We start from the raw sequence: 23,708 nt of genomic DNA on the forward strand, positions 1-23,708 counted from the left end.
TATTCTGAGTTGAATAAAATGCATAAAGAACTATTTTTAGGTTGGCAGGTAATTCATGGAAAAATCAAGCCCAATGGTTCACAATTGTGGTCATCAGGACCCTGCTGGTTTTAATTCTAGTCATCAAGTCAAAGGCTATTGAATACCTGGAATGCACAGTAGGAAAACCAGCAGTCGTAGAAGTGTTGTTTCCTGAGGATCAGGATTAAAAACTGACGGTCTACCTAAGTAGCCTTTACCCGGTGCCTTTTTCAAGCCAAGAGTGTGTCGGTTTTTATTTCAACCAAACGCCACACCAGCTGATTTCACTGATTAGGTCCCCCATCTCAGACTTGAGGTCTGCAAATCAGGGAAGGCTGCTGTGTGTGTGTGTGTGTGTGTGTGTGTGTGTGTGTGTGTGTGTGTGTGTGTGTGTGTGTGTGTGTGTGTGTGTGTGTGTGTGTGTGTGTGTGTGTTATTACGATACTGGAGATCCTGTCAAGCAGAATGTGAACACAATTAAGCTGAAACAGCAGATATGAATCCTATAGTATGTTTATTTAATGCATTTTAAGTGTTCAAACAAATGTTGACAAAGTATGAAGGGTTGATTCACACTGACATTTTTACTTTATCGATTAAAAATGACAAGTCTAGGTCCAGCAATCAAGATCTTACTTTTAAGCCCCGAATGGACCTATATAGGTCCTTTTTAAAATTTTAATTAAACTGTGTAAAACATTACAATAATCATGAACAAATATATTGATGCTACACATCAAATTAAACAAGAAAACCTGGGCTACAATAATTAGTCAGCCATTTCAACACAACTCAAACACCAACTAAAATAATTAATAAAATAAAATAGTTATAATTTTGTCACGAGTCAGCCCACTCTGCATGTTTCCGGAACTAGCAGCCCGTAGCTTGGTGCTATCAGAAAAAGACAAATAGCAAAAAGCAAGACAATTCCACACAGATTCCAAATCTATTCACCAAATCCCTCTGCTGCAAAGTATCACTGAGATATGAACCAAAGAACACAGCAACATAAATCGCTGAGTCAGCAAATTTTGAAAAAAAATTGAGAAAATAGCAAATATAAGAAAAAATGCATTTCCCTCAGTAAATCCCCACTAATACAAGTTTATTGAACATCATAAGTCATATACAAGTGAAATATAAGGTTTGCTACATGAAAAAATTCAAATGTCACAGATGCGCGAAAATATGCGCAAATGTGCCGAAATGCAAATTTTGCATTCTCGCCTGAATTCTCTCTGTACTTTGCCCAATCTGACTTTGTTCTGCTTCACTTTTTCAAGTGAAAACAGTGCAGAGAGACTGTTCACATATTGTGCTATGATTTGGGAGAGATTTAGGCTTAGTGAAGCATCATTTTAAGGAGATAATCATCCTGAAAGTGCTTTTTTTTATAGGCGGACCTGGAACTTTTATTTTGTCTGTGTTTCAATCTTTATTTACTCTTAGCCAGCAACATATATACTAATATTTACACATCTGACCAAAAGCTCACAAGGGTTGCCTTTATTATAACACCAAAATTATAGGTGCTCGTGTTGCCTAATGCCAGTGATTGTCAACCACTGTGCCATGAGAGAACATCAGGTGTGCCGTGAGAAAATTTCCAATTTCACTTAATTGGTCCAAAAAAATATTATTTAACTGCCGCAAATAATTTTCCATTGTTGAGCGTCTGAGCCTGCAATATAGTGGCTGGCCTAGTAGTTTCCTATAGAACAGGTCTGCACCTTGTTCTGCTATTAAACAAACTAAATGGCCGTATGTTATTGATCGTATCTTCACGACAGCTTGTCATTTCTGGGTCGCGTTACAACTCTTCTCTGCTCTCTGTATCGCGCACGGCGGAGTTCCGCCCCGATGCGATGCACACAGGAGAGCACACAGTGGACATAACGAGACAGCGGCGAAAAATATGCATGTGCGTGTTTTTCGCAATGGGATTTGCCGCTTTAAGCTATCACTATTTTAAGCTATGAGCTCTCACGTTTAAAGCCCAACAGTTAATGTGTTTGCAGGTCAAGACATACATCCAACAGGCTGCAGCCTGGAGCTCCATAAATGATGTTTCTGAATTTGCATATTGAGAGGCTCTGGAAATATTCTTCCAAAAGCCCGAAAAACACTCCAGTGACAAAGCCTGCACACTTTGTGGTCGTCATTAAAATAAATGAACAGTATGTTTCCTTTAAGTCAGTATTTATCAAACTGGGGCGGTATTTATTACAGGTGGGACGCAAGAGGAAATGCGGATTTTACCTTACGCCGTTAATAGGTCACGCTTGCGCATACGCGACTCGCTGATTCTTGTCATTTCGACAAAAGCCGATCTTTATGAGATCTCCGTGAGGTCGTCTTTCCAGCTGTTGCGTCGCTCAACATTGAGCATGAATTGAGAATGGCCGTATCAAATCTACACTCTCGTTTTAAAAAGAGTTGTAGAGGAAAGCAGCTCACTGCAGCCACTAATACTGATACGTGATGCTCACACATCTGCTCTCCTTCTGTTTTGCAAAAAAATAGCTTGTTGTTTTCCACAATAAGCCATTTAGTAGTAACTAAATATTATTTATTTTTTGGACGGATATAACTTTATTTTCATTTTTCTAACAAAGTGATAACACATTTGTTTTTGTCTGATGGAGCAATCTGGTTTAATTGAAAGTGATTGCAATGTTCTTGCAAAGCTGTAAACCTAGGGGAAACACTGAATACTCTTCCATGCCAGTAGGTAGCGCACTAATTACCTACCACATATGCTGTATTATGCTACACTGTTACATTCTGTAACGTTTTGGGTTGTGGGTGTGCCGCGGGATTTTTTTATTGTAGAAAATGTGCCGCGTTTCAAAAAAGGTTGAAAAACACTGCTCTGACCATCTAATCCCTCACTGTGAGCGTGAGGCCATAGATGCTGGAACTCCGGTGGAGGGTTGCCTGGGACATTGGCAGCAATATTGCAGCTGACAGACCCCACTAGGCGATCAGCACATCATGTACCAGTCCCGATCAATCACTCCCCGGGCTCCACTGCTGCTGCAGAGGATACTTCCACCGGGGCGACAGGGGAGCAGGTCTGAGCCCATCTGGGTTCCACACTAATAGTGACTAATATAAAAACAGCTACTGCAGAGAAGGGGTTGACAATGTGCATCATGTTGGTAGTCTGTTTCTATTTTAAAAGTCGGGGCTAGCAAACGTTGGGGTCAGGATTAGGAGGAAGGCTAGATTAATATGGACTAATGAGAAACATTAATTGGAGCTTTGGCTGAAAGGCTCCTGCTGCTTTACAGGTGCTTGTCTGCTGGCTGCTGCAGGCAAGCAGAAAACAGTAGATGGAGTGTGTGCTGCAGTGTTCTTCTTGTTGCTTTGTTTTCTGTGAATCCTCCTATTGTTGCTTTGTTTCCTGAGAAGAAAGATAATTCTTATTTATAACTAGTGACTTAGATATGAGGGAATAAACCAAGGACATTTTACTCCCTATTTAGGTTGGTGCAAGACTCCATTGACATTCTACTTCTTGTTATTTCCATACAAAGCCTTGGACTAAGGCAATTTGCCATTAGCCATAGAAAGCTTTCAAACTAAAACAGTGGCTCTGTGTCTGCTAAAGAGGGGAAACACAGTCCTCAATGATTCAAACGTATCAGAAGTGGTCATGAATAGTAATGTCCAGTTTGATATCCAGGGGTTGCTTTGGGCTTGTAAAACCATCTGGTTGCAACAGAAAGATTACAAACCTGGATTTGAGCAGGGTCGTGTTCAGGTTGAATGTAGAGGTGAACTTGGGGTCCACCGGGCAAACAAAGAGCACGTTGGATTGAGGTTAGGGGTCAGTTGTATAGCTCAAGCCCTGCAGACAGGCAATAATGAGAGATGTGTGCTTTCATACACACACTGACGCATACACACAGAAACCCACAAACACAATTCCTACCCTCCTTTACCGAGAAAAATATTTGAACAATCGGAAAAATACTTGCAATTTAAACATCATTTATGTGCAGCTGTTAATAATTTTTGCTTTTAAGGTTCTCGCTGCCTCACTCGCTCCCCATCTGATTCTCTGCCTCTTTCTCTCCTGTCTACTCTGATACAGTATCTGCTGCGTCGTGAGCGCTAGTGTTTGAGGTCACGGTGAAAGGCTCATTAACTCCCAGTAAAAATTCATCTGTTGCCTTCCTTTCGGAGTCTTAGTTTAATTCCAAGATAGTTTGGAGTCAAACATATTTCTTCATTAGTAGCTGAACTCTGGAGGACTCCTCCACATGGCCAGGCAGAAGCAACTGTTGAACTGGGCCACCAGACAAAGTTGAGGCAGAGGTGATCGCTCGTGAATGGATACTGAACCAATTTGAAAACCTTTCTTCGTGCTCTCAAAGAAAAAGATTTTTCAGGTCCAGTGCTTCATTGTCATTATCATGAGGCATTCATACGCTCACTCACTTAATGGTCCCCTTAGCTCTGTGTTCATTAGCTAGTCCATTCACAAGTCCAGACACTCAGCCTGCTGTGATTGCATGCAGTGTGTGTGTAGAGCTGTCCAAACTGATTTAAATGGGTTAGTTGTCCAGCAGCTCAGTGCTACGCATGGTGTGGAATTGCATTTTGTGACTTGAAAAGCCAACTAGCCAAATCAGCAAATCCTCTCTGGCGAGAGACCATTTACACGGCTGCTATGCTCACTTTAGACCCTCTCCCTGTCAGGCGCTGCACCACGGTGTGTCACAGCGAAGCCAGCACACCACGTCTCCTTTTCATGCTCAGCCAACTACTACTCAGCTTTGCTCTCACACATGTAGACACTATTATAATCTAAAAATATTGCATCTGCCTTTTAGTAGCCAGTAAGAGGAGAGTACACAAAGGATAGTTTATTTTTTTATTTTTGTACCTTTTGCATTGATGGAAAATAAAAAATAAAACATGCCTGGTTAGATCGTGTAAAGTAAACTACTTAGTATGTTAAGATCGCAAAAATAAAATGCATGTTCCAGTCAAATTTTTTTTAATTGGTGATGCATTTATTAATAGTTTTATGGTTATATACACTGCTGCAGTGAAGGAAAACACTGCATCTATATATTGTGAGATGAAAGTAATTAAATAATAAATAAATCCTTTGATTCTTGATTAGTTGATAATGTTATGAGCTACAAATCCCATACACTGTTACACATCATTGCATAATGTACAGTTTTAATTGTATTTTAATCATATAGCAGTGTTTAAAGTTTTATCAGTTTCAGAATAGCTTTATTTCGCTTGAGGCAATGCAATCTCCAGCAATTCAAGTAACTTTGTTCATAACAACCAAAATGATCCCGTTTACATGTTTGAATTTCGAACATATTGCTAGATGGATTAACAGGATGGTCTCTTTTCTGACTAATGTGCTTATTTTACAGCTTTTAACGGCATCTCATCTATTCATAATAACAAGCAGTGGTGTATAAAAAAACTACTCAATGGACCTTGAATTAAGATTTCTTAATATATATATTTTTCCAACTTTGTAATGCTGTTGCTGCAAATGTCCATATTATTTGTGATAAAAAAAAATGAGGACTAAGAATAATTATAGTTGTCTTTCTTTATCTCTAAGAAATATTCTACAGGCTTGTTATTTAACATCCTTTTATTACGTTGTCACAATGAGTAGCTCCAGTACATCACAAACAAACAGGATATTTTTCTCTGGACAAAAAGTAAGCATTGTCAACAGTCGTTAGTCATGAGAGTCACGAGAGTGACTAGTCAGGTGACACATTTTTCACTCGCTAGTGATGTGTTATTAATTTGGGAGTGACGTGAGTTAAGTTAACATCAACCATGCACTTTTCCTTAATAATAAGTGGTTTTGTTGGCCAAACCGAACTGCCTGTGAAGACGGAGGTTTATCTTAAAAGGACACCATGCATGAACAAAGGTTTATTGCCACGTTGTCCCGACATGTTAAAAACTAACGCTCGAGGGGTAACTAGTGAATCGATCTCCAATGCCAAGGAACACTGACCACGCAGCAGTATTTAATGAGTTGGGAGTGAGAATATGTTGTAAATTCAACAAGACACAAAACACCACAACAATGGGTGTGTTTCCTGTTTATTATATTTCCAATGCTGAAAAATGCTACCAAGCACATTTCATTTTCTTTAACTGAGGAAAATCTTGATGCAGAGACAATGAACAACCCTCATTCGTCTGTCGATATTACAAACACATGTCCTTTGCTGCTTTGAGTTACACAATTCTCCTCTTTCTTACTTCTGTCCTTCCCCCTACTGTAGTTTTAACCAATTTTCACCTCTCTACCTTTGTCCCTCCTCTAATACCTGCTATTACTGCCCTTACATAAGCCTCAGCTCTCGTCACCGTCTTTGTCCTTATCGGTACCTCTTTCTTTTTTTTCTCTTCTGTCGCCTCGTGTTCCTTATTTTCTCATTTCACCTCCTCCACCTGTCTCTTTCCTGTCATTTCCCTTCTTCAACTTTTACTCAGACACCAGCAGTAGATGACTACCAGGTCAAGATCTGCCATTGTTAAGAAAACTAATAGAAAATAGTATTCAGAAACCTGCTCCCTCTCTTCCTGCCACTCCCTATAATCACCCTCCATCATGCTGAATCTCTGTCTGAGTGCGTAGTGGTATTAGTTCTGCTGTGTCGGTCTTGTTCTGCTCGGGGTGTCAGCGTATGGTTCAGCTCTCCACTGTAATTGGGCTTTAAAGCCACTATATGTAAAAGAAAACGCTCTCCAGGAAAAGTAAACGTGTTGTCAGCAAGTGGCATGTCATTGATTAAGATGAGATGATTGTATTTTGAAGAGCCACATCACTGGGATGTATGTATGTGTTGGAAAATGTAAGTTGCAGCTTGCTTATTCATGCTAAAACAGTACGGCCTCTGAATTCTCAATACAAGTTCTGCATTTCTTAGATTGCTTGGTATTCTTTGAGATTCCCCACTCCAAAAAGACATGTAAAGACAAGAAATGCAATGCAATTGAGCTTTTCATTGCTACTTTCACTAGAAAATGTTGTTAGCCTGATGCTGAATGCAGTTCACGTTACAACACTCAAGGTTTCACCCATTCATTTAAACTTTGTTAAGGCTCCACTCGACATGCGTTATCATCATTAGGGTTCATTAGGATCCAACAAAAGGATCAATCAAAATGTCCTCCAGTGTTTTTTAAAAGGTACAAAGACGTTCTACATTTAGATTCAATTGCTATTTTAGCTTTGTGTATTTGTATCCGCCTGCCTGTTTCTGAGAGGTAAAAAATCTTAGGAATGAAATCCTAGACTCAGGAGTGAAAAAAAAAACATTTTCTATGGCAAGTACTCTACTGAAGAAATGGAGGTGCATTATCCCTCACACATTTACATACATTTTTTTGAAGAGCTTTACTGTTTGCCTCAAACTACAGTTTTTACATTTCTAGTGCTATTTAATGACAGGTCAGTAGATGTTCTATGTCTACTCCCTTTAGTGTCATTAAAAAAATTCTCAGTGTGATGACAATGTTATCTTCCTACTGTGAAAGGATGATTGGCCGAGGAAATTAAAAGGTAAATAAAAGTAAATATACCTTCTTATTCATCTTCAGGCTCACATTGACGGACAACAGCCACGTCCTCATACTTATGTTAAATGGCACCCAGATCTTTTGTGACATATATGTACTTGAACGCATAGAGCAGATGTGTTATGATACATTGTCCAGAAGATTACTACTAAACCAACACTTTGTATGTTTCCTTACTGTTGCCCGTGAAAAGACTTGTATTTAGAAAATAACTCTTTAGATAAAGTTGAGATTACTTTTGTATCCCAACTAAGACTGGATTTCTCTCTCTGATATCAATATTCGATCCAACAAGAAATCAGCCGTAGTGGGTTTTCTCTCTTAATAATTGTGACCACTTTATATAAGGGGACAATTTAAAAAAAGAACTTGTCCCTGCCTATGTAATGGCAATTGTTTCAAAAGTATTATCTTTGACATGTTCTGTACTGCAATTACTTACTAATTGGCAGACATATGCATATACTTATAACTTATAGCAAATGTATCTGTCTGGCTATGATCATTGTCGGAAAAGTTTTAAGAATACATACATGAAGAAAGTTAACTCTGAATCTTTATAATATCTCATAAGGACTGTCATACAGTAAATGTCAAAATGTATTCAAAGATATACATCTTCTCTGAGTAGATAATATAAAGACATGCACAGTTTATTGCACATGTATCAAAAGCAGTGTTTTTTTGTGTTGCTCAAGCAACAGTGACCACAGCACCAGGAATAAAATGACACATAATTAATCATAATTAGTTTATTTCACATGATGACTAATTCAGAATGTCACCATAACTCTATTGTGTTTAAGGTTTGTGTTGGTGCCTGTGCATACAAGTGCCAAAATCTGAATGTACATTTGATTTAAAGAAAGCGGGTGTGAAGTTGAGTCTCAATCTGTCCAGGATTTCTCTGTTCAGTCTGCTTGCAAACAAAACGCAGGTGCCTCTCTTGTCTCTGCCTGATCATAATTTGAGTAGCACAGCTGTCGTCTGCACCTCTGCTGACCCTTTTCTCACAACACTATTGATCTGTCTTGTCAAGGCCGCGAACAGCAGAACCGCCATGTGCATATCCAAACCCACTGTCTTGTCATCAGGAAGCAGTCTCTTGATTTGATCACTGAGATGAAAGCGAGGAAAAACCGAGTGACTCCCAGCTAAACAGCAAGCAAAACGGATTTCAATTTTGCTGATTGTTGTCATCAAGGGTATGAAAAGGGCCTCATGTTACAATGGTGCTTTTGTTTCATCTTCGGGAGCGCTGTCAAGAGTTTTCTCTTTTGTGTAAAGGGACAATACTCAAATCAGCTGACATTGCTCATCTTTTTCTGCCAGCTGCTCACTGAATTAATGCTCTGCCATTTTCCCTCTCTGAAGTGAAACAAATATTTGAGTCTGTCGTCTCACCATTAACATGTTTGTGTTTCACTAAAAGGCTAAGATTTGTTCACCTTCAGCAAACTGTTTGCCAATCGTGTTGTGTAAAGTTGAGCTTGGCTTTGTTTGGGTAGTGTAATGGTGCGTTCACACCAAAAGAGTTGCAAATTATTCGCGTGAGAAGATTACATGCAAAGTCAATGCACAGACGCGAATGGTTGCGAAAAAGACATGTTGAAAATGGTTGCGAGACATTTTTCTCCAGAGTTGAAATTCAAAACATTTGCCGTTGCTGAATCAAACTGCTGCTGGTTCGCCTGAAGGAGCGCTGGAATCAGCTTCATTCAGACACTCTTCCTGGAGGAGTCGGAGCTGTGTGCGACTACGGATAATATTATGAACCCAGTTTGTGGGACTTCCACAACAAGTATAAAGGTTATTTCAATGGTGAATGGCGGAAAAGGTATCTGTTTTCAGTTAAGTTAAGTTCCGTCGCAAAAAAGTCAATGACGCGAATTAACCACATAAAGTCGAGCGAGTAAACTCAGGCGAAAAAGCATTGCGAAAAAGCATTGCGAAAAAGTATTGCGAAAAAGTATTGTGAAAAAGCATTGCGAAAAGCCAAATATTTGGCTATATTCCCAGATCGGGACTCACTGTTGGATTACAATTATATATTTAAAGCACATTCATTTATTATTGTGGTTGCAACATTACAAAGCCATTTTTTCCAAGCTTGATAAGCACAGACAGCATTGCGTTTGTAGACATTTGAGAGAATATTTATGTTCATGATTAAATGTTTCTTAATTTCGTCAGGAGGCTTGAGTCACACCTCCCCAAATCAAATTAGTGGTTTCTGTCCTTATCCTTACTGCATACAATAAACCCAGCACAGCTAGTAGTCAAACAGAGAGTTTAAAAAAGCAAGTATTTCTTTTTTTCACGGATACATTTTGCTCTGAAATAGGGCAGTGGAGCAGGAAACAGGCTTCTCTGGAGGGCAGGACTTTTCTCTCTCTGAACTGGCTGATCAATGAGATAGAGATCTCATGGTCAATGTTCCACTCTCCTAAAAGGCACCATGGGATCCGCAGCCTACTTCATCTTTATCACTGGTCTGCTACTGCTCTGACCGCAGGGACCTCATGCAGGATCATTACTACCACAAATAGAGATCTGGCTTCATGGGCAGAGACTGGGATGAGCAGGAGGCCTAGATGGAGATTGTTGGTTGGGTCACGTCGACACTCTCGTATCTCTGGTGTCTCATCTCTTCCCTTACTGTCCCAAAAGATTTTCCTGTTTTTTTCTGAATGCCAACAGCTGGTCTCCCAAATCCCCCATAAACCTTTTGGTTCGAAAGGGGATCAGGTAGACATAATAGACTACCACCTGCCTCCTCCATCTCCTGCAACACCTTGCCAACTCCACTCGGGAGTTCCAGCACTGGCATCACACTTGCTGACTGATGGACAATGTCTCCAACAGCATCTGCTCTCTAATGCTCAGTTGCCAACATAATTATTTGGTTTGCAGTATGTTACATCCAGCCATGTTTCATATTATGTGTTCTGCTATTGGTTGATTTTCTACAACTAATGATTTTTAAGCTAATAAGCTATGTCCACTTTTTGATGGTAAACAAACTGTTCTCCGTCTGGCCTCTGTATTCAGCACACTGAGACTAAATGCCCTCTGTCCGCTTGGCTGCAGTGGTGGTGTTTTTCAAGGACAGTTAAAGTCTTTCTGCCAAGCATGCTAATTGATAGCCAGGTCAACGTGCGATAATGTAAATGAGTCACTTCAAACATGACTGATGAACAGCACTAATGCTAGCTTTCCCACAGCAGTGCCTAACACGTTCCAAGGCCATTAAAAGTGTGCTTAGTCCAAGCCAACAGATGTAGCTGCTCGTTATGTCTCTGCTCTCCATATGGCACTATTGCACATCCAGCTCGCCTTCACCTCCTCTCTCACGGACCCCTCATGGTAGACTCCGATTAGGTTCTCAGCGGACAGGTAGCAGAATGACTTGGGCACTTGTCAGCTCAACAACCGAGGCAACCCAGAGCTTGTTGTACTGGACAGAAGGGAAATTATCTTTCACCTTCACTCCAGCTCAGAGCAATGGTCTCCTAACTAATGCCTGGTCAAATTTGAAACTACCCTTCTCGAACGTAACCTTGAATTTCCCATTGAAGAGGGGTTATCGGAGGTTATTGGTAAGCTTATACGAAGCAATGAAAAAACCCTGGCTGTCTCCAACAAGCAGCCAACAGTGCTTCTCCGTCTAGGCAGTTTGAAAATGTGCCGGCTCATTTAATTCCTTGTTTAAACAGCTAATCTGAGCAGATCAGAGTGCAGTCTCAGTGTAATTAAGGCAAGTATATTGTGAGCACATTAATATTGGGTTGAGGTATTTTTTTCCGCCAAACAAAGGTGCCTCCTTTTCCCCCACTGCTCAATGTCTGTCTGTGTGTGTGTGTGTGTGTGTGTGTGTGTGTGTGTGTGTGTGTGTGTGTGTGTGTGTGTGTGTGTGTTACTTGTGCAAAGCCTATGTCCTGTGAGAGCTTCCTCATTAAACGCCTGTCAAACCTCTGTCTGCCGACCTGTCAGCCTTTCTGTCACACTGCAGCAGGAAACACACACACATACACACACATACAGTATATGGACAAGAGCACAAAGAGTGAGCAGACTCTGTTTTGTGTCATACGCACACTGAAAACACAAGGGACAGAGTTGTACCTTTTGTATTTGGGCTCAATACATGCTCTAAGAGACAAAGCTGTACCTTAATTCTTCGCCATTACTCGGATTGGGTATCGTTTGAAAATGTTCAAGACTGGTGACAATATGCTTCCTGGACAACACTAAACAGTTGTACATCTGCCTTTAACAAGTTCAATCAAAAATGTAGCAAGATTATCAATTACATTTGGAAATCATGTTGACAAATTATCTGTGAAGGCCCCATTTAAATGGGACACTGCATCGACATATGCATTCAGTCAGTGACTTTTGCCAAAGCATATGCATTGTCATCCAGCAAGGTGCTCTTTAGACCATGACATCATTTTTCAAATTTTGCCTATTTACACGAGTGCAATGGATTTTTCTTAAATTTGTATTCTCACTTGGGTTGAGATCAGGTGACTTACTTGGCCATTGAAGAATATTCCATTTATTTGCCTTGAGAAGCTCTTGAGCTGTTTTCACAGGATGTTTTGGGTCATTATCCATCTGTACTGAGAAGCGCTGTCCAATCAGTTTTGTAGCATTAGGGGAAATCTGAGCCAATAGTTAAGCCCTAAACACCTCAAAACTCATCAGCTGTGACATCATCAATGAACACCAGTGACTCGGTTCCATTGGCATACCAGCCCATGCCATACCTCCACCATGTTAAACAGGTGATGTGGTTAGCTTCGGATCATGAGTCGCTCCTTTCCTTCTCCACACATTCTCTTCCCATCACTCTGGTACAAGTTTGTTTCACCTTCCAAAGAATCTTGTTTTAAAACTGGTTTATTCAGATGTTTTCTGGTAAAGTCTAATCTGGCCTTCCTGTTCTTCAGTGTTCCAGTGGTTTGCACCTGGTTGTAAACCTTCTGTATTCAGATTTATGAAGGTGTCTCTTGATTGTAGACTTTGACAAAGACACACCTACCTCCTCCACAGTATTCCTGACCTCAGTATGCATGTTATGAAGGGTTTTTCTACTTTACATGTTTGTCTACTTTACATGTCTTTCGTGGTCTTCCAGACCTTTTGGTGTTGGTGAGCTTGCCAGTGCATAACTTATTTTTAGGAATGCACCAAACTGTTGATTTGGTCGATTGTAATGTTTCTGCTATCTGCATGATTTCTGATCTGAGGTTTGTGTAGTTTGTCAGCCTTTTAATGACCTCCTTGCTGAGAGATCCCTGGAAATTCAACATTTTGAATCATCTCCAGACCTTTTTATCTGCTCAATTTGTCATGAACTAACGAGACACCTAGCCATCAAACCATTTGTAAGACAATTGTCCAATTACTTTTGAGCCTCTGTAAATGGTTGTAATTCCTACAGTTAAGGTGATAGATTTGTTGTATACGTTGAATTAAAGCTGAAAGTCTGCACTATTATTATACATATTTCAAATCCGTGTAAAGAGGAAAATAAAAATATCCAAATACTTATGGTCCTGACTGTAGTGCATTGTCTTACTGATGCCAGAAACCACCACCATACTTGGTAATAAAGATTGAATTAATGAGTTGGCATCCAAAAAGTCCAGTACTCATCATTACTTAATGACTACAGCCTATAGAACTTTCATGCTTTAATAGCAAATAAGTACTGCGTCTTCTAAATAATAAATGAGACACAATATTTTGCTTTAACTTGAATTGTATTTGTAGCCCACAGAGACCCAACAATAGCACAGCTAAACACTGATTAAATCCCCTGGAACTGGATGTCTTGAGAAATAAGCCAATAAAGTGGGGGAACATAAAACAGGTTGCCTTAGACAACAGAATCAAATTTCAAACTGCTAAATTCAATGAGATCATTTAATGAGTGCTGATCCTTCGCCATTTCTCACTCTCTGTTTATGTTGATTATGTCTGTTTACCTTTTCCCAGTTTCCCCCGTCTCAGCCTCTATGTTGCTCACTTCATTGCTCTCTTCTTCTGTCAGTCAGACTGTCGGTTTATTTCTATCTTTCTCTCTGTTCCCTCCCCCCTTCGTTCTCCTGGCACACGCCTGTCTTTCTCCACAGCAGTAACCGGGGTATTTAGTTCTATTTACAGTGAAGCCTACCAGATTATTAAAAGAGGAGCAGTTACCTTGGGCTTTTTTGTTTGCCTGAGATTTTCCTCCCCTCACAATTTCCAGATGTAATTAGTTTCACTCCCACACCAATAGACTGCCTTGAGCAGGTGAATTTTAAAGACACTTCCATCTCATTTTGAATTACAGCTTGTTCAGTAGTATCTACAGTGTGTAAAGTTGTTTACAGTGACTCCAATAATTGTCTGGGCTTTAGTCAAATAGTTTGACATTGGAAAAACTTACCTGACTTTAATTGCTGTCTCTAATAATAATGTTGCAATTTGTGATAATGCTATTTGTAAAGCACAGAATGGAATGCATATTTATACTTTGAACCCTTTTAAATCAGTCACGTGTGTGTAGAATAACACCAATGCAAAATATGTTCGTACAAAGTAATTATAGAAACCTGTGTATGGTATTAGACTGCCTTTACATTTTGTTGAAAAAGGGTTACTGTAGAGATGGTAGGAAAACAAAGCACTGAAGCACTGTGACCATGAAAAAAATACAGACCTTTTCTAAGCGGCAATAATTTGACACAACATTGACATATTCACCATTATAAGGTGTTATGATGAACGTGTTAGCAACAAGTTATTTTAACATCAAGCACGCGCAAAGCAATATTCACTTGTAGACGTGTTTCTGGCTTGATGATAATTGGTCCAATGTTCACTCTTCTTGCTCTGTTTTCGGTTGCCAACTCCTGATAAAATGACTCGTTATCTACTAAATTTGTCACATTTTCCAGCTAGTCGGTAACATTGTCTGCCATGTTGTGCTGGGTAGGTCACACACATTTGTGCGTGACTTTTTCTATTTGAAACAGATGCCTGTTGTGGTTGGAAATAAAACAGATGAGAGCAAACAGTAAAGTTGTAGCTATAAAACTGTACAATGAGTTGAAAAAGGGGAACTAGTTCATTTGATCCATTGTTAATAAACAATACTGATTAGCGCAGCTTTAAAAAATACGACAAACATAGAGCCATTGTCAGTAAACAGTAAATCAAAAAGTCATAATTTGTGATCAGATGTGCCAGTTTGCCATTTAATTGACTCACTGATTAGGACCCAGGATTGCTGGCATAAGAAATGTGTGAATTTCCTGCAAAGCTAAACTCAAAGGGATACAGCTGTTCGGTTCAAAGTCTTTGAAACTGTGCCCTGCAAAGACAAGTATGGGAATGATTTTTCTGTTTTTATTTTTGTGAAAATTGACCAGCAGAGTGACTGATACTAGCTGTTGCTTGTAGATAAGAAGTCTGGCAAGCGACTTTGATGTGGCAGAGAACGTGCTAGTAATGTGGAGATTGATTTTCTTTGCTTCAAGTGCCCCTGTTTTGATTCAAAACACTTTGTCACTTAACCACATGAGTAGTTGTGACTGCAACAGTTTAACAAGCAGTTAATCATATTGCTCTAACCAGGGGGAACTTTGTTAAGGCGTGATCTATAGATAAGGTCCTCTCTTCCCAAGCCTTGCTGTAGGCTACATCGAGCTCCCTTGTTGATGCCAAATGCTAAAAGTAGAATGGAATGGATGGAAAAGGACAAAGTGTGTGTGTGTGTGTGTGTGTGTGTGTGTGTGTGTGTGTGTGTGTGTGTGTGAATCCGTGAATTTGTGTAAGCTGCTTTCTAAGCCCCCTGCTGCCTCAGATACAGCCTATCGAAGCGTGTCAGGTTTCTAAGTGAAAAGGGTCGGGTAGCACCAGTCTGCTCTGCTGAAAAGGAAGGAGAGAACTCATGGGAAAAGGGGACAACTGAAAAAAAAAGAGTAAACAATCTGGGCAACCCAGAGAAATATCAGAGAAAGAGGCAGAAATGAGAAGGAAAAAAAAAAGGTGTCGAGAAATGGTACAAATGTAATAGGGAAGATGAAGGACATACCTGAAGAAGGGCACATTTCCCTAGTGGGCTGTATGGCTATTACCCAGGTTTTAGGACTCCTTGAGAAGACTGAATGACATTCGAGCACGGCCTGTCAGTAGTGGCCTGGCCTCCATCTATCCAGACACCTAGGGACTCCATTACACCCTGATGGGCAGGGATGGAAAACCAACCGAGGGGATATGGGGACGAAGGGGGAAACCAATGTATGGTACACTGGGAACCACACAGACAGGCAATCTGACGTGATGAAGAGGCTCCCTTCCTTGTCCCTTCTCTCGGACCCAGCATGTCCTCCCGCATCCCCTTCAAGCCCCACTGCGCTCTACTGCAATGCCTTGGCAGCTGACCGACCCGACACCTTCTACACTCAGTTGCACACTCCCTCTACCCGTTTTCTTCCCTGTAAGCACTGGTAGCATGTATCCGTTCACATCATCTCACGGAGAACTGAAGCAGAGATGGATTTTATTGGAGGGAAATAGATGGGAGACATGTTTGAATTGGGGTGGAATGTAATTTATGATTTTCATGAAGTTCAGCAGATTTGTCCGTGGTTCCGGGTCTGGATTTGTTTCTGTGGTCACGTTGAAGGCTGCAAGGTTAGCTACAGTGTACTGAACCTCCTGTCTGACAGCGCAGATGAGCCTGTGCTTGACATACCCGTTAGTACCGTGGGGGTTGGTATGATACATTCATTAGAGGATTACAGATATTTATATACAGCAAATCTACGCTATGAAAGCACGGCAATCGATCTAACTGCATTCTATGCCTCTATGCATTCTATGCCTGGGGCTCGGATAAAAGTATTTTGTGTATTTATTGATTCTTACTGAAGACTTGGCTGGCTTTCTTTTTCTTAGTCCTTGTGTCTGATCTTTGCTGAATACATCGGCCTTATGACATATGTTATTTTCCCCATTTTAAAAGAGATGTATTTAACATTCTAAATTAATATAGCAGCAAACATTGATAAGTTATGTATAGATATAGTGGAGTAATGTCTACCTGAGCATAGAATGAATTCGTACTCCCTCTGTATGTGTTATTATCCAAGCTTCTCCTTGATTGGTTGACATGCCGTGCCGGCCTCGGATGCTTTTATTACATTGTCCGTGCATGTGAGCGTGTCCCACTGGTTAGCTTCTGTCCGATGCTCTGCAATCATGTCGGGGGTTACAGCAGATAATGCCATTCTGAACGACAGCTTTGTTGCGAGAACGTAGTCCCCACCCTTCGGTTCCCTCTTAGGTAAACACCGTTAACTCCGCCAGCACTTTTGCCATTGTTTACATTGTTAGCACTGAGGGCCACTAAGAAGCAATTGAAATGCTCCCAATCACATATCTTGGATCTTTAATAGTTTATATTTAGTTTAAATTGTATTGTTTATTATTGAGCATGTGATGGTGTTTTTGGACTGCGATACATTATAGCCGAGCTGCCTCTTTTGATTTTAGCATTAACTCTAAGGCTTAGATGATGTTTAGGCTTTAAGTGTTTGAGGCTTTTCACAATAATTTGAATATTGACCACAAATTATATGACAAAAGTTATTAAATTTAAAACATTTATGTATTTATAATATATGGGGATATAATATGTGTGTGTTCGTCCAATCCTGTTCATCTGATATGGATGTAACTGACCTTAAATTAACAGCTACCAGTTTTAAAAGTGCCTGACTTTCTAGCTAAGTGGGATATAAACATCCCCAATGAAAATGTATTGTGTAATATTCTAACCGCACCAGTATTCATTCCCAAAATAGAACAGACATTGTGTTACTGTGATATTCTGTGTGTGTATGCACATGTTATAAAAGTTCCAGCTGCAACACAGTTGAGGAGCTCCACACTGAGCCGGGTAAACAAATGTTTTGTAACAGTGGGTGAGGGGGTGTTGTACTGAAGATTTCTCTAACAAGGGCTTGTTCATGTGGGTGGAACAAAAATTTGTTTTTAGATCGATGCTCATACTTCACATGAGCTTCAGTGCCTCAGTCAATGAAAACATGTGTATTCCATAATATGCACAACGCTACAGACTGCTTAGGTTATCCTGGCTTGTTATTCATTATATAATATTTAAACGATTTTTCTGGCAATCTACTTCCACTTACCATTTTTATTTTGCGATTTACACTTTTCTCGTGTTGTGATCTCTTCTACGGTCAATTGTTTTTATTAAACACATGAATGCAAAATGTCAATCTACTGCATGTGATTATCTGGTATTCTGACAACAGCGTCTCTGTGCAGGTGCCCTATGTCAAGGTGGCTCCCGAGGACATTCTGAAGGTCCAGTTCCCCCGGTTCACCACGCTGGACCTGAGGCCAACCAACACCGACATTAGCCTGGCTGTGGCCGGCCTTCTCACCTTCTTTAATGGCACCACCGCCTGCCTCATCTGTGCACAGGCCGACTGTGAGTAGAGGATTCACACCTTCACAACAAAATACACAAGCATGCACACCTGGGGAGAATGTGCCAACAAAGTGCAAACATTTATGTTTAATGTCTGCTATCTTTTAACACATGTTGGCACACACAAAGTTATCGGGCGCACGCCGACTGTGTTCTAACAGATGTGTTGCTTATCAACATCTCAGCTTGTGACATGCTCCCTTCTGAAGCAGCTGCTTCTCTCCACAGTTAGAACTCCCTCACACTGCGTCACACACTTGTCTGCGTCTCAAAATAAATCACATTCACGTCATTCTTTTTCAACATCATCTTCATCATCCATAAATTAAAATAATGATGTAGCATGTTAAGCATTATGTATATTCTGTCTTCAACCTTCAATCTCATCTGTGTACACTTAGAATACCACTTGCTGATGATCAAAATACATCTTTAAGAAAGACAAAAATGAATGACGATGTCTGCAGCTGTATCCACCAGTGATCCGACCGCCTCCTTGTCAAAGGCAGTCGTTAGATTCTAAAGATACTAAACTGAACGACCTTAAAAAAGCTTGCAAATCTCCTCGAGGGAAGTTATTTTCGTAAATAGAGAGGAAGATTAAATCATGGCCTGTTCCCACCCTCTTGCAGTCCAGCAAGCACTAATTACAACTTCCTAGACAAAGGCAGCGTGACCCTGAGTGGCACCAGCTAACCTTTTTCTTAATCAGCACAAGGCTTTGAAGAAAGGAAATAGGCTTGAGACATCAACCATGTGTCAGACAGCCCAGAGATGGTGATGAGCCACTGTGAACCGCCCGCCCTGCCTCAATTCTCAGTTCTTTTGCCTTTCAACTTCATCTTTGACTGTCTCTTGGTCTTTACTTTGGTCTTTCGTTTTATTTATAACATTTAAAGAGATTTTTCAATTAACGTTTTGTGTATTAAACCTAAAACGTTTGGGTTTTTAGAGAAAAGTCTGTTACAGAAAGTTTATGCAAAAGTAAGGCTTTTTTGAAACAATGTTTCCACTCGTTAATTCAGCTCGTACAATGCTCATTTGGGCACAAAGTGTGTTACTTTTTGGGATGGCCCCTAGAAGTGCTGCTATCATCGTTGTTGTTGTTGAGAACCGTAAAGTGTGAAATGAATAAACGGTTCTCGACATGTAAGGACATACCTACATACATTCAGACAGACAGAACGTCTTTGCTTTATAGTTAGATTTGACAAAGACCACATTCAGTTGTTTGGAAATGGAAAAACTAACTTGAAAGCTTCAAACCCTACTATATAACACGTTATAACCTCAAGGATCAAAAATAAATCATGAGTTGTTTTCCCTCCAGGTGCTTCTGTACCTGCCAGTCATTCATCCAACTCAGGGCTCAGATCTCGTTTCTGTGATATGTATCCCACGAGAGTTGATTAATACAGCTCTGGCACACTCTGACTTAAATATTGGTGAGTTTTGAGAAGAGAAACCTTTTTTTTCTTTCCTCTGAATGTGTGTGGGTGTGCAGGTTAGTGTGGAGGTTCTTACTTTGTATGAGAGGGCTGAAAGAGGACTGGAAAGGAAATCAAATGAAAAGAAATGATATAAAATGAGGGGAGATGAGACGTAGGTTGAAGGGACCAAGAAGAGTCTGGAATGAGTGAGAAGAGGAGAGGGTGTGATTCGCCAGAGGTGAAATGTAGTGATTGAGGTGAGGGGAGAGGAGGCGGTAACTGCTGGAATTATATTTTGGCAACAAGAGGGAGACAGTCCAGGAAATGACGCGGTTGTATTGATTGCACCCTCTCATGTGACCCTCATTCATTCAATAGAAAATGCGACAAATGGCAGCATGCCTGTATTCGGCAACATCATCAGCTGAAACCCATCCGATTTGGCTCTGACTTGCTCAGCTCCACCCTCCCCGTCAGCTCGCGCAGTCAGTTTGTTGGTTGGCAGCCGGCTGTCGGTGGCTCGTCCACATGTGCCGGCCTCATTAATCACCCAAGCCAGTGACAGCCTAATAGAGCGTGGCCAATTCATGAATATTTTCCAGCCATGGGTAAGGAGGCAAAAGTGGAGGTGGAGCCATGCCCAAAGGCACACCAGGACAGACATTAATCTAGCTAACCTCTACTATCCACGGCAGTGTGTGTAGTAGCAGCCGGAGCACTATAAGTCAGGCCCAGAATTGGGTCCATGGGCTAAATTCTTAGGCCTGCCTGTGTCGCTCTGGCCTTTTGTAAATTAAATGTGACACGTACAAATGCAAACACACACTCGCACAGGAGTCACCTGCATGCACACACGTACACTGTGCAAACCAAATACATTCACATGCATGCTGTTCCCTCTCTCACATGCACTCTGCTACAGGAGTGCATTTTCATTAGTGAGGTGATGGGTGCAACTGTCAGCAATCTGAATGGAAACATCCAATAAACAATAAAAACATTTGATTGGAGCTGCGGTGCAGGTACAAGATTTTTTAATTCAACAAAAAGGTAGGCCTCAAATGCTTGCAGAGCATTGTTCCACCTTTGAGAGGCACAGTTGGATACCACGGTTTGCCATTTTAGCTCACTGCTTCGTTCCACTGCAGCTACAGCAGAAAACACTTTCCTTACTTGTTGTTAGGTTTTTACTACAAGCTGTTTGTTTTCATTGTATTTGTGCAGTGTGCCTTGTACTAATTTTTCTTTTTTTTGTGGAGATAATTACATGTCCCTGCCATCTTCTAAATTACAATTCTCCATTACTCACTGTTTCTCGGGCTGACCTACTGCCACTCCGTATTTGTATGTGGTATTGCCATCTCTAACCTATAATCAGTGTTAGTCAGGTGGAATATATGAGATATCTTAATGGCTTGTGACCAGGGTTGTATATTAAGGTGTAAGAATGACAGAAACATAATAATTGCAGGAGATGGGAGTAATACTACATAATTACATTGATAATTGTAATTACGCTGTGGCTACAAATTATCCTGATGTGGAAGGCATCGATAGCAGTTGTCAAAGTAATGGTAGTGGGTCTCGAAGAAGCCACACTTCGTAGTTTTAAAAGCTTTTCACTGAATTGATGGAAGGCAGTTGGCTCTCCTGCTGCTTCTTTTTTTTAATAATAAATTGACAGAGTATTTGTGTGTGGGTGGATGGAGTGGGTGGATTTTTGATGTATATAGGTATATACACTACCGTTCAAAAGTTTGGGGTCACCCAGACAAATTTTCAGTTGCATCGCAATTTCTCGCATGGAATAGCCTTCATGTCTAAGAACAAGAAAAGACTGGTGAGTTTCACATGAAAGTTCTCTTTTTCTGGCCATTTTGAGACTATAATCGAACCCACAAATGTGATGCTCCAGATACTCAAATAGCTCAAAGGAAGGCCAGTTTTATAGCTTCTCTCACCAGCATAACTGTTTTAAGCTGTGCTAACATAATTGCACAAGGGTTTTCAAGGGTTGTCTAATCATCCATTAGTCTTCTATGTGATTAGCAAACACAATGTACCATTATAACACTGAGTGATAGTTGCTGGAAATGGGCCCCTATACACCTATGCAGGTATTTCATTAAAAACCAGACGTTTCCACCTAGAATAGTCATTTACCACATTAACAATGTATAGTGTATTTCTGATTAGTTTAATGTTATCTTAATTGAAAAAAACAGTGCTTTTCTTTGAAAAATAAGGACATTTCTAAGTGACCCCAAACCTTTGAACGGAAGTGTGCAGTATTTTTGTTGACGGTTAAATGCAAAGCCTTTACCTACCTATATTTAATGCAAGGGTGTCTGATTTAATATAGAATGTATACAATTCAGTTTATTAATTTATATTTTATTGAATATTTATTAAATAACTATTTTTAAAGGATTTTTTAATTTAAATTCATATTTTAAATATGTATATTTTTTTAATCACGTACCCCCTGGAGTGCCTTCACATACCCCCAAGGGTACACAAATCCCCATTTGAGAACCGTTGGTCTAAAGGAGGGTGTCACATCACATAACCACTGACAGCAGTGATGTCATTAACCCATCCAACACGGACCTCGTCTTGTTTACCATGCTGCTTCTTTTTTTTTGCTGAATCGTCGGCATTTAAATCTATTCAACCAATGTTTTTATGATTCCATTGTTTACTAGAACACAACACTATTTACATGAGCACAAAGTATATATATAGTCTCTCCATGCACCAGATTGACACATTTAACTTTAAAATGTACAACATTTTATTCTGGGGGAGCATGCCGCCGGATACTCCCAGAAGGTCAGGGACCACCCACCACAGTCTGTGGGAAACAAATGTGTAGCCCTGTCATTTGTTGTAGAGGAGTTGTATTAATAGCCTGGCTACTGAAGCAAGAACAGTAACAGTGATTTGGTGATTATCATCACCGAAACATAAATCTGTGCCTATGCACCACTGTGTGACAAGCGGATTATAGTCAGAATTGATGGTTGTAGTTTTATGGTTGTTCAGGTTTATGAGGAGGGGAATATGCTCAGGCATACTTTGAATGCTTTGACATATGATCTTGCCCACAACATTTTAAAATAATGCCCCCCAATGGTGACAAAGCCATAAAACTATCGTTTACTCTCAGCTCAAGGCTAAATGTTGAGTCATAATAATGTCGAGCTGCCATCCAGGCTTTTGGCTCTGTGTTAAAAGCTTTGTTTGTGAACGAAGGTTTCATTTTACATAATTCACAGACTGTCGAGGAATTCATATTCCACTGCCGTATTTTCACAGGTTAATGTTTTTAAACGTCTGCTACCTCAGTGTTGTGGCAGTATTTGCTTTGGGGTACTTTGTGTGTCTCCAAAACAACTGTGTGTGTTTCCGTGGTGTGTGTGTGTGACCAGGCAGTATGTGAAGTATAGGAGTTGTTACCTGACTTAATTGTCAGTCCTCACTTTAATTTGTGTGCCTGAAAAAGAGTCAGAGCTATAATTCGGGGGCTAACACACATGTTTAATACATGGGAGGATGGCTATATCCGCTGTGACTGGCGTATGAAAGCAGTGCAGAGTGGCGGCTGAGAGCTCACCAATCATGCAAGTCTTCAAACAGTCCTGTGAAGTGAGAGCTAGCCAACATATCGTAATTTGTCCAAATTTGTCCTAATTCTCAAGGTTTTAAACTTCATAGAAAGAGAGGTACCGTACAAGCACACACTCACACGTACCAGCTCAAATTCTGTGGAAAAAGAAGAGACTTTACAGCACAATAAGCACACAATCCCACATAACTTGTTTTTTCTCTGCACATTATTCTCTGCTATACAAGTGCAACTAAAGAAGACTTTTTTATTCAGCTGCATGTTTTTCATTTGATTGAAACTGGTTCACCAGAACAAACTGTGCAGGAGCAACATGGCTGACGTAAAGCACCCCGGTGAAAAGAGAGTCTGACTCTCCATTGAATCCTGTGCAGCCAAAACACGAAAGGGAATACAAGCGTTTCTTCTGTGTCACTCTATTTGGGTGTGCATGTGTGTGCTGTTAAGCCAGCTGCATCTTGTGCAGTGTCTAATGTCATGAACAAGGAGCGGCAAAAAGCTACAAAGAGTGTAATGC

The 23,708-nt window shown here is 40.4% G+C and overlaps 1 protein-coding gene across 2 annotated transcripts in view; it reads left to right on the top strand.

Moving 5' to 3' along the window:
• grik4 (glutamate receptor, ionotropic, kainate 4) overlaps positions 1-23,708 on the top strand; it is a gene marked incomplete at both ends in the record, with an annotated part of 146,028 nt that overhangs the window by 39,192 nt on the left and 83,128 nt on the right. For both annotated transcript variants that reach the window (XM_079225464.1, XM_079225465.1), the window contains one exon: positions 17,968-18,133. In XM_079225464.1, the coding sequence (XP_079081590.1) occupies positions 17,968-18,133 (166 nt within the window). The remainder of the gene's footprint in view (positions 1-17,967; positions 18,134-23,708) is intronic.

This window comes from Taurulus bubalis (genome assembly GCF_910589615.1).
Source record: "Taurulus bubalis genome assembly, chromosome: 10".
Lineage (NCBI taxonomy): Eukaryota > Metazoa > Chordata > Actinopteri > Perciformes > Cottidae > Taurulus > Taurulus bubalis.